Consider the following 12,785-nt stretch of genomic DNA (forward strand, 5'->3'; position numbering starts at 1 on the left):
CGTTGCTTCGTTACGTTGCGGTGCGTTGGGTTGTCGGGGTTCTACGTTGCGTTGACGCAAGTCACAACGCATAGGTACATGGTAATTGGTAACAATATGATGCAAGTCACACGGGCGTTGCGTTAATACATCGTTGCTGCGACGCAGTTATTAGGTGACAATAGTAATTGGTTACCGGTTCCGTTTATTCTAAAGGCACAGCTCATCGCGTGTACACAGTACATTTTTAATTAGTAAAACGACGGAGCGACAGTTGTGTTGACGCAACGCTAACACAACGTACTTAATGGACTCGCCCTCGCACAATACACGACGGTAACAGCGCGTATTTTGCCCTCCCACTTTCCAGATCCTTCTGACACTTCTTCCTTTTCACAGATACCTGCCATTTTGAACGTCTGACGAGCAAAGGACTGGAGAGTGACAGCGAATACGACTTCCATTGGACGACTGTGCCCTCTGGCGTTGGTAAGTGCACAGAAAAGTGGCTACAAAATTGTCATAATATATCCCTATTATTGTTAAGGTGTATGCCTATAAAAAAGAGAGAGACATTTGCGACATCTCTTAAAAACAAAATATGAGCGAGCGAACTGGTATTGAATGCAACGCAACTCAACTCTCTCAGCTCCACGTATACTAATGAAACTCGTTAGCATTAGCGACCGATCGCTCTTGTAGTGGGGGGGGGGGCAGCTGCATGACAGGGAGGAAGAACAAGAGTGTATCTAGATGATTACCGCTATCGCTTAATAGGACGTGTTCAATGTTCATATTTACCATTTATTATTGTAGTAAGCCATCATCGGTACGGGCATGGACGTATCATTGATCAATCACTTCTTGATACGAATAGACGATAGTTAGTAATTTTTTATCCTTTGACTGTGCAAAGAAACATAATAAAACACCAATTTTGCTTGCCTCTTGCTCCTTGACGGGAGAATCCCTAGAGGAAATAGATGGGTCTAAAGTCAAAAAATGTATATTATAATATTCAGTATGCGCGTTCCCGTACATCATGGCGTTTGCTGAGGACCTGCTGGAGATCAGGCTGGTGGCCAACGGCTCCCTGGTGCACGCCGCCTGCATACCCGGCCTCAAGATACTGTGCGGACGACGAGTGAGTATTAACAGGATTTATTAGCTTAGGCTGTATGTATTTAACGGAATCTTTGAGCACGATTTTTACCTACCTCCAGTAGTCTTATTGATTCGAAAATTATTAATATTTGTTAAATAAAAAAATTAATTCGGATATCTATATCTATATAATATATAAAACTCAAAGGTGACTGACTGACATGGTGATCTATCAACGCACAGCCCAAACAACTGGACCGATCGGGCTGAAATTTGGCATGCAGGTAGATATTATGACGTAGGCATTCGCTAAGAAAGGATTTTGATCAATTCCACCTCCAAGGGGTTAAAATAGGGGATGAAAGTTTGTATATAATAATACTTCTTAACGCGAGCGAAGCCGCGGGCAAAAGCTCGTTTGTAATTAAAGATGAAAATAAATAAAGTTTTTTTTTCAACTATTATATTTTATTTATTAAGTTGTTGAACTTGTTGAGTGTTTATTGGTTTATTCAGCTGAAAATGGAACTGAAAATAGGATTACAAAAGCACGCCTCGTGGCCCGTAGGTCGTGGGCTCGTGGCTTGTCACAATATTACGAAGTTTTTTTGACGTGCCTCGTGGATTGAACATAATAGGACAATAGATCTGAAAATTGGACACGAGCGCGTGCGTTGGGTGTTCAATTGATTGTTTTAGGGTTCCGTACAAAAAGGGTAAAAACGCGACCCTATTACTAAGACTTCGATGTCTGTCTGTCCGTGTGTCTGTCTCCAGGCTGTATCTCAAGAACGGTGATAGCTAGAGAGTTGAAATTTTCACAGATTACGTATATTTTCTGTCGCCGCTATAACAACAAATACTAAAAATAAAATAAATCAAATATTTAAGGGGGGCTCCCACTTGATATTTTCACAAAGGTCTTAAATATATTATGTCTTCTTTAATAATTAATAATACAAATAAAATAAAAATTTAAGGGGGCTCCCATACAAAAAACACAATTTTTGGCATTAAAATAATAAGTTGTACTTAGTACTTATATCTCAATGATTTTTCGAGTATTTTTGCTCAATGACGGTATGGAACCCTTCGTGCGCGAGCCCGACTCGCACTTGGCCGATTAATTACGTATACACGGCTAGAATTTTATGTGAAGAGTTTACCTACAGAGCTTTTGGAATATTGTACGTACTCCGAGCGTGTCATTCAAAAGACAAGCAGGTACGGCGTACCAATGCCACGCGTGCCACCAATGGCACGTGACATAAAATTAGGAGCACGCTACTGGTCACGAAACTAGTATCGAAATAATTATTTTTACCAACAATGAAGGTTAGATCCACCACTGCATAGTGAGCAGTAAATTAGGCTAATTGTGAAATAAGCACCGGATCCGAAAAAAAAATTTAATGGCGTTCTTCGGAAAAGGGCACGTACATACGAAAGGTTTGTCATCCCTGCTCTATAGTCCTATGTACAGTAAACATTCTAAAGTTGTCACCTATCGCTCATCTACCCACATTTTAGGACATATTAAAGGGGCTATTGTATGGTAAGTGGTAACGTACTGAAGTTTTCACCTATCTCTCACCTACCCACATTTCAGGACATATTCTAGGGGCTTTGTATGGTAACATACTGAAATTGTCACTTATCACACAATTACCCACATTTCAGGACATATTATTCTAGGAACTAGTATTACATACAGGGCCCCCGCTACCATATGTGCAATGTGTGCAATGCACACGGGCGCCATCCTCTAGGGGCGCCAAATCGCCATCTTTAGAGGCGCCAAAACCAAGGACCCAAAAATTTTGCCTTTTTTTGCACTCAGGCGCCAGTAGCCCTTACGGGGGCCCTAATTACATACTGAAATTGTCACTACTCGCTCGACTACCCACATTTTAGGACATATTATTCTAGGGGCTTTGTACGGTAACATACTGAAGTTATCACCTATCACCCAACTACCCACATTTCAGAACATATTCTAGGGGCTTTGTATGGTAACATACGGTACTGAAATTGTCACTTATCACTTATCTCTCAACTACCCATTCAGGACATATTCTATGTGGCGTGCGCGCCGGAGTACGCGCCGCTGCCGCGTGAGCTCGGCCCGTGCGCGCACGACACCTACGAGCTAGTCCGCCAGATGAGCCGCCCCTACCCCGCCGACGATGACGATGACAAGTGAGTATGACTATGAACCTTAGCTACGACATGTTAGGCCTCAGCCTTGAATTTTGCGGGCAGCGGGACGGGAGCGGCGCTAGAAGCCATCTAGTACGACGCACGCCGCTCGCCGCGCCGCTGCCTTCGAGGCCAGTTCCATATAAATCTACATTGGAACGCCCCGCTCCCGTGCCGCCGCCGCCACCGTCCCGCTAGGCCTTAAGGTATTAATATTAGTACACAATACCGCAAGTCTGACGCATGAATAAATACTTTTATGCCCGTTGTAAAATGAACCATAATGCCCACGTATGCCAATTACAGAGACACGAGTCCGAATGCCCGCACCTCAGAAACGGCATCATCAAGCCGCAGCAGCTCCATATCGTCGGAGCAGGACAGCGTGCGACCGCCGCTGCAGCGCATGCCGCCAGTCTCCCCGCCCTCCTCGCCGCAAGGTAACACATACACAGATATCACGAACTCACACATTCACACTTTCAGTACTACTGCACAAAAACAAGGCCTTTTGCATCCATTGTGGATGACTTATACAATATTTTCAGAGCGAAGTAACCACTCTTCAAATACTGTAGTACCTACCATAAAAAGGATACAGGCGTACAGCCCATACACGGCCCCAAATTATAATTAAAAAAAACTGTAGTACCTGGGACAAGATTTTAAAAGCCATATGGTTGCCCAATTGCCCATGTGGCATGTAGTACATACGGCACTGTCGCAACATAGTCGGCCAAGTCCAGAGGAATGAACTGGTCAAAACGTCTGGGACTAAACATGTGCGGGTCTCCTCACGATGTTTTCCTTTACCGTACGAGCGTCCATATTAGCACGCGCACGCGTGTAATCATAAACGCACGCGTGCATGCACTGTACTTACGCTGGTCGCTGGCATTTACCAACCATGCGGTCTTCAACCTTGCACGCACGAATTTGTACACACTGCACTCACGCACGCACGCATTTGCAAGCTCTGCTCACACGCGTATCTTACCTCGTTTTCGGTATTTAAATATTATAAACCTAAAAATAATATTTCCAAATCCTAAATTAATATTAGAAGTAGTCCTTTTGATCTTGTATTAGAAATAAAACACCTCGCGTTAAATTCACAGAAATTCGTAAACCTATTTTAATTCTATTCCAGTTTGTTGGATTGTAATGAAACATTCCCAAGCGTAAATGAGTCTGGTTGTAAAAATAAATAATTTGATCTAAATTAGAAGATGTTTTAAGTATTTATTTCTCGAAATATCAGTTCATTATCGAGATCAGTATCCATTATTGGTACAGGATGGAGATTGGTGGAATAAAATAAAACTGGGAAAAAGGTTAACTTGTCTGACCAAATTAAGATCACCCAGCACAACCATACCTACAAAACTAAACTACACGAAACATACATCATACGTGCCTAGTCCTACGAGTTACGACCTACACACCGCGCACCGGCAGGGTGATATTTCACCTTGCGACAGCAAAACTGCACAATATTGCAAAAAAATTGCAGAATATTGTCTTAAAAAATTCAAATCTATACAAGACTCTCAGATAGCCGATAATAATAAGTGCCTACAGTATTTGTTGTCAAGTTTCTTGCAAGTTGCATAGCTGCAGCAGCTGCTGTCACAAGTTACTTATTCACCATAGCTCGAATCTACATACATAATTACAAATTTTGGATAGTTTGTAAAGCCAGTTAATCTACAGCGGGGCTAAAATGGTCGCTTTGGAGAATCATAATATGATTAAATTTTTTTAAATCACAAAATGCAATTCTGGTGCCTTACTCCCTAAACTGATATCGATTTCGATTTTCGATTTCAACGGTTTTTTGACATTTTTTAGACATATTTTAGATGGCTAAAGTGTCAAAAAACCGTTGAAATCGAAAATCGAAATCGATATCAGTTTCGGGAGTAAGGCACCTGCTTGCAATTCATGTCTAGTAATTCGTACTAATTTGACATTTGTCAGTTTGACAGTTTTGACAATTCATTTGCTGCATTGATTGAGAGGAATTGCTAAATGTGACCATTTTAGCCCCGCTGTAGATTGACTGGCATTACAAACTATCCAAAATTTATTATTCTGAGGTTCTTATTCCTCCTGCTAAACCATTCCAGTGCTGCCAGAGAACAGTGGACGGTGCGTGCGCATCTACAAGATCCCGCAGAGCAACCTCAGCGCCGGCGCCTACCAGCGGCAGTCCGTATCCGCTGACCAGGTCGTCACCTCATACTTCTCAGATAGGTGAGACGTATATTATGTACGATGATCCAGTGGTTCGATGCCCGCGTTGGAAACATGTTATTTCCATGTTTGGTTAGAACAATGATTCTGATCACCTGATTGTCTGACAAGTAAGATTATGCGTGTAAAAAGTTGGTCCTGTGCCTGATCTCTCGCCAGTCGTGTCGCGGTCGGTCTTACTGGGTTATGAGAGTAATGGAATAGAGATTAGAGAGTGCTTTTGCGAACTGCGCTCACACTTGGGCATTATAAAATTACTCCTGCGTAACTGGCCTGATCTCAATGAAACGGGCTACCGGCACCGAAACCGGTATGGGAGTTATTATTATGAATGTACGATTTACGGCTTTATTCGTTGCACAATTTTCCATGTTAAAGCCGTAAAATTGTACATTATTTACAATAAAGAAATTCAAGAAGGAGGTTCGACGTGTTTTCTTTTTTAACCGACTTCCGAAAAGGAGGAGGGTATATGTTCGTCTGTTTTTTTTTGTATGTTCAACCATAACTTCGCCGTTTGTGAACCGATTTTCATGATTCTTTTGTTGTTGTACAGGGTTAAATCCGAGGTTGGTACCATGTTCATAAAAGTGGTGATCTGATGATGGAATCCATGAGGAATCGAGGGGACTCCTTGAAATTTGTATGGAAACATATAGTGATTTTGATTTTTTGAGAAGCATTCGAGGTAAATGCTACCAAAAAGTAAGATTTCGCACCAGGTTATACCCTGGATCCGAAGGTACCGAACAGAACTTTTGAATCCTTATAGATACAGGTTCGAGGATTTCGGCGTTGCTTAAACAACTGAAAGCAAAAGCCAACACATCAATAATGTTGTCTCTAGTAACTTAAGCATATGTTACGAATAAGAGAAATTTCATACGAAGGTGTCTCTTGGTCCAAAGGTACTGAACAGAACTCCTGAACCTTTAAAGATAAAGCTTGGAAATTGCAGCATCGCTTAGATAACTGCAAGCATTTACCACAATTTCGCTTACAGTAACATAATATGGATAGTTAATATTCGTAGTGGTTATCTACGCATAAAGCCTTGTCTTGTAGATAACTAAAAAGAGTAAAATTATTATTTTTTAACAAAAAATTGAACCCGACTTCCAAGGAAAAAACAATATCCTTAAAATGACCTAAAAAGTATGAAATAATTCTTATTCTTCATTAGTGCCTTTTTAAAAATTCGACTAAGTCTCAACGAATTCTGTACTAAATTTTCATTCTTTTGAAGTCGGTACTGGCTAAGTTCTATGTCAAGTATCTCAGTTCTGGGCTTGGTAAATGCATTGGTAAATGCTTGCAGTTATCTAAGCGATGCTGCAATTTCCAAGCTTTTATCTTTAAAGGTTCAGGAGTTCTGTTCATCGATGATAAAGAGGGAGAAACTACCTCTTTTTTATGTCATACAAAAAAAGATCTGAACCTACTATCAATCTTAGATCAGGCATCAGAGGCAAGCTAACCTACAAGCCAACTTTCCCTACCACCTCCTTTTATAAGAAACACATAACCATAGACATGACTGGCAATTGATAATTTTCCTTTTTTTCAGACCTAACAGCATCAAGCAGAGAATGGCTGAGTTGAGGCTGGACAGCAAGTCGAGAGGCGGGGGTGACAACGAAATTGTGGACGGTTCCAGCTTCGAAGAGGCCGCCTCGTGAATACAGTGAAATGGACCTAAATTATTTAGTTATAAAAGTTACATTTTATAACCTTGAAAAAAAAACTTATATTTTAAAGTTAAGGGCTCAGTTAAGGAGCTCTATCGAGGAAAAATCAGAGGACATGCAGTGCTTATTTTTTATTAAAGTGACAACAAACCGATCTCTAAAGTCTAAGAGAAGTTGGGATACAAGTTTATGGTAAAATAATAATTATAATATGTATGAAAGCGTGAGTGAGAGCGTATGCGCGCGACGTGCCTGTCTATTGTGTGTATAACGTACGTGCATGTAGGCAAGCGTGCTTGCCTGCGTGCGTGCGAGCGCGCGAGCGTGCGTGCGTGCGGGCATGCGAGCGTGCGTGCGTGTGTGCGAGCGTGCATCCATGCGTGTGTGCCTGACGTGTAGGTGTGAGTGTTTTGTGTGCCTCGGACGTTACTCTCTGTGTTATCTCAATGTCCTTAACACATGCTGCATGTTTCCTAATTGAAAAAGAATGTGACCTAAAATAAATATTATTATTAACTTACATAAGTATGAGATTTGCTTATTTAACAAAGAGAAACAATATTTATCCCGAAGAAAATTATTTTCTTGACAATGTTCAAAAAAATTGCAACAATATTTTGCTACTATCCTGACCACATGGCTACCTACATTTTATAACTGTATAATTGTATTTTATTTGTCCTTTCTTTGCTATTAAATATTTTTGGACAGGTTTTCAATACAAATTTTAATGCTGTTGTATTTTTAAATTTTATGACGTTATACAAATTTTGACAGTAGCAAAGCAGTACTTAATAGATCAGAGAAATTATATTTATGTGCGTGGAGTTTATATTTATTTTTGTAACATTAAATATTATATTTTATTAAAATAATGCCGAAAGAATATTTAAAGATTGTTATGAAATAACATTAAATTATTTTTTAATTTTAAGTAAGTAAAGTATAAGTAGTAATACAAGTAGTAATACAAGAGATATTATAAAAAGATTAATGTTACGCTCAAATATGGACACCATTGTGTTATTTCGAAAATGGAATATCTACAATACGATATTTATATAATAATAATTATAATAAAATAATAATTATAAATGTTATTGATATTAGAGTTTGGATATTAGTGTCAGATTAAAATGAATCTCGTCAAGGGTTCTTGTCCTTCTATTTAAAATTGTATGAAAAATTAACTATAAATAAAAAATAATTGGAACCATTTGAGAATACTAATCTTATTACTTAATACTTGTCTAATAAAATTTAATATTATTAGTCAGTGTTTATTTGCTGTTTACTATTCACGGTTTTGTTTAAATCGTGTAAGTTCGAAACTATTGGAACGATTTTCAAATAGATACCATAGTTTTTTTTTTATTACGCAGGGGAAAATCTTTATTTGGGGTTTGGGATGTGCCTCAGTCATACTGAAGCACTCCGGGGGTATGTGGCCACGAGCCTACCCACAAAAATCACCAGCAATTTGCCATAGCCTATAAGCCATACAACTGCGAAGGAGTCATAAGTCCTCAAGGGTCGCAGTGACATCATGGCTACTTGACCTGCCTTCAGCACAAAAAAAAGCCATACAACGGATATCACGGTTTTGTCAAACACAGGACCATCCACATTCCTCATAGTTTGCTTAACCTAATATAACTTTAGTATAACCCTAACCAATACAATATAAAAGTATTCTTTACCATACAATATGGCAAACTGAAAAAGGTGGGTAAATACTGGCTAATGATTTGATATTCTAGTCAATAAGGCATATACTACCGATGATGTAAGACATAAAGTGATGTATCATAGACTAGTTGGTATCTGTCTGAAAGACACATTTTTGTTAACAATCTAGCTGTCTAGAGTATTGTGTACAGTACACGGCGGAAATAACGCACCGGCCTTAGAAAATTGACATTGTTTAAAGTTTGAACATGATCTTTGTCCAACATAAACATAGCTACCGTTTCAGACGTATTTGTTAGTGTTTTCAATATTTAATTTGCCGCTAAAGAGGCGGGTTCAACTTCACAAAGCACTATGCTGTGCTTTGTGAAGTTGAACCCGTGGGCACGTTTAATATAAAACTGTCAATAAGAATTTTCCGAAAATTCCATACCTACCATCTGCTACCTTTTCATGCTACATCACATCAATTTCACACTAAGTACTAACACTCTCAATTATAGGAAGATTATTATGCATGTGGCTGAAATAAATTGTTACTGTATAGTCATTTTATGTGACAACTGTTTCGCATCCACGCCTTCGAAACTATAATATGTCATCCGAGACAGTATCGGAGTAGTCTGTCCCGAGTGCCACAGGTTTCTTGTACAGACCGTCAACAATATTGTAAATGCCACAAAATTGTTGACAATGTCATCAATCAGTTTGATGACATTGTCAGAGGGCGTGAGTGTTGCACCAGCTATTCACAAGATGGCGCTATTAGTTTAGATTTTGGTCGCAATTCAAAATTTCAAAGGTGATGTGTATTCATTTTCGCCGCTTACTGTACCTAAGTTTTTGCGATGCAAGAGAATTGAAATATTTAAGTGTATGTCCAACCCTTGTTTCAACTATTATGATAAGAAACTATATGTTAAATTGTAATTATAAATTATAAGTAAAATATAAATGTTAACTTACCAATGATGGAACCAAATTGTTAGAATAGATGTCATTAGTTTGAATTTTATAACTAAGTAAATAAATTCGTTAAACAAATACATGATAAATATATTAAAGTTATTGTGAAAAATATGTCTTAAATGTGTAAATGTAGGTATGAATAATACAACAAATGTTATAACTTAATACACGTATAGTATTAAAGATGAGTACATAGAGGCGACAAACCGAAACAAATAGTATAATTTTCCTTTAGGTAAAATAAAAGATTTGGATTCGGCGTTTTAAAATATACCTTTCAGAATAAAGCCCTCCTTTTGCAGGCCGGTTGAAGTGACTGTCAAACATTAAAACTATTTGTTACAAAGAAAGGTCATGGATTTGTACAAAATTTTGTACAAAATCTTAGAGGTGAAAACTTGTAATTGGCTCTCTGATAATCATAGATAAAATTGCCACCGACATTACTTAGCTGTAAGTTTTCCATGTTATATAAATAAATAAATATTTCATGACGAAGTATGCTTCATATACAAAATGTATCAAAACAAAGTGATAGTTCTTCAGGGTGTGTCTCCCCCATAGACATAAATCAAGATAGAACTAAGCGGGTGGAGTACGCGTGTTTCAATCTTGCACAAGTGTGCAAGATTCGTTGTACGTTCAATCAGTCAGCGCGCACGTCTCGACTTGATTACACCGGAGCGGTTGTGCAATAATGTCTCATTGTGCAGTGACTAATTGTAAAAACAGAAGTACGAAAGTGAATCGGTCAAAAGGAGGTATTTCTTTCCACGGGTAAGTGGTTTGTGCTAACTAAAAGCAAAGCAAAAATTGACACGAGCGATGCCTTAGCAATGCACGCGCGTCGCCGTTCCATCTTGATTTATTTCTGTGGTCTCCCCTGTATACAGTTTACATGAAAGTAGCAGCGCAGATAACTTTTTCTAAAACTTGTATCCAGAGCAAATATTCATGGCCCTAGGGCGCTTGCTCATACAAATTACAAAAAAATCTGTCTTTCAGCCCTACTACTTTCACAGTGAACTCTTATATAGGGACACATACATCCCCGGAAGTATTATCACTTTGTTTTGTTACACCCTGCAAAGTGGTTTTTTTTTTTTGTATCGCCTCTATACACTCAACTGTTCTTAGTGAAGTATCGTGTTAGCGACAGACGGCATTAAACCCCAACGTACCCACATACTGGTGGTTTAGTTCAATGTACATAGATTAGATATGTTACCACCATTTCCTGTTGTAAATATACCTATTCAGATTAGTCTTTTTATGAATAATGATATCGTAATTCGTAGGTCCCTGTCTAAATATCGTGCTTTCTCTTTCAGTACCGAGTCTAGCGCCTTGTGAAACTTTAGTGTTATTTTTTTTTTTTGGAAGCATGTTCCTACTTTTGATATAAATACTATAATCAAAAACTAGTTACATAATACATAGCCTTGCCAGGTTACTTATATTTCACACAAGAAATAAATTGTCTATCTTCTTACTCTTCTTAAAGGCGAATGAGTACATAATTGTATTTCTGTAAATATAAAAATATTTATGACAAATTGGTCATGAAAAATCGTAGCCTAAGAATTTATATGTGTAAGTATTAACGCGCCCAAAATTTCAATATTCATAAATTTACATTAACTCCTCAAATAATATGAACTTATTGATAAATTAAAAAAATAACAAACCTAAAAATATTGGTAGTAGTAGTGTATAAGTAGTAAGTTGTGTCAGTAAAAATTGATATCACTCAAAATATTATGATTGTAAAGTACTGATTGATAAATACAATTAATTATATATTATGATATCAAAGGCCTAGTTAGGTCCGTTTTAAAAAGTTTAAACCTGCATGTGAAACGATTTCTGATATATTAAGATATTATACAGTAATATCTTATTTACTGTTAAATGTTTAAAAAATCCTGTCAAAGTTAGTCTGATATTTATAATACCTATTTGTGTAGGTATTTGTCTGAAATATAAATAGGTCAGTCCAAATAGATATTAAATCCCAAGGTGGCTTTCCGATCGTTGTCGCAGGCAGGCAGTCGACCGCGACCGGCAAAAAATCCAGATCACCTATCCCCAACCTCCCTCCATGCGGCCTCCATGCGGCCAGCCTCAACTTTTTCAGTAGCCCGCGTGTAGTTAAACCGTTAAACCATACTGAATTTCACCCCCACCGACAACATAGTGCAAGTGGTCGTTAGTCGTAAAAATGTTGCCACTTTTGAATCGCTAATTTTAAAGAACGTTCATATTATTTTAACCCCAAAAATTTTGGTTGGGGCCCGTGACGCCAAGACCAAAACGTGTTTGCGGCCCGTGTAAAAAAAAGGTTGAGTACCACTGACTATGTATGAAATGTGTATGTCTATACATTTCATTTTCTACTGACTTTGGTCTAGCGACACATGCCGCCGGTGCATTGTAGTGGCGTACAGCAAAATGAAACGCCTAGGTCATGAAGTGGCATTTAAATTGAAATTTTGTCGGTCGAGTTCACTTGCCGCGTTGATCGGAACGCAACCTTTACTAATAAAAGTATTTACGTAGGGTTTAATGTAAGGTTTTCTGTCTTATTCTATCCTGTGACTTTTCCAATATGTCGGACAACGACCAGCAGACCTTGTAGAATTATTCGCTGCCTAAATATTTTTGTTAGTAACGTAGTATGTGTATAAACAGACTATTGTAAACTGAATAACAATACTCAAACTGTTAAGCTTGTACCTTTATTATACTTAAATATGAGAAAAGTGTTTATAACTCTATACAGGAGTTATGACCTTGATAAAGTGCAAGATGTGACGTCTTTTTGAAGTCAGTTAAAAATGTAAATTGAAACATTTAAAGTTTGAATATTTTTTGTAATTAAGATGCACTTAATATTTGTCT

General features: G+C 38.1%; 1 protein-coding gene across 1 annotated transcript in view; it reads left to right on the top strand.

Moving 5' to 3' along the window:
- Positions 1-7,501, top strand: part of LOC121729538 (GTPase-activating Rap/Ran-GAP domain-like protein 3) — a 155,526-nt gene extending 148,025 nt beyond the window's left edge. Inside the window, exons 19-24 of the mRNA XM_042118078.1 lie at positions 379-468; positions 1,002-1,123; positions 3,152-3,282; positions 3,589-3,722; positions 5,412-5,538; positions 7,106-7,501. Coding sequence (XP_041974012.1) covers positions 379-468; positions 1,002-1,123; positions 3,152-3,282; positions 3,589-3,722; positions 5,412-5,538; positions 7,106-7,217 — 716 coding nt within the window. The 3' untranslated portion in view covers positions 7,218-7,501. The remainder of the gene's footprint in view (positions 1-378; positions 469-1,001; positions 1,124-3,151; positions 3,283-3,588; positions 3,723-5,411; positions 5,539-7,105) is intronic.
- Positions 7,502-12,785: the final 5,284 nt, after the last annotated feature.

Source organism: Aricia agestis, chromosome 8 (assembly GCF_905147365.1).
Source record: "Aricia agestis chromosome 8, ilAriAges1.1, whole genome shotgun sequence".
NCBI lineage: Eukaryota > Metazoa > Arthropoda > Insecta > Lepidoptera > Lycaenidae > Aricia > Aricia agestis.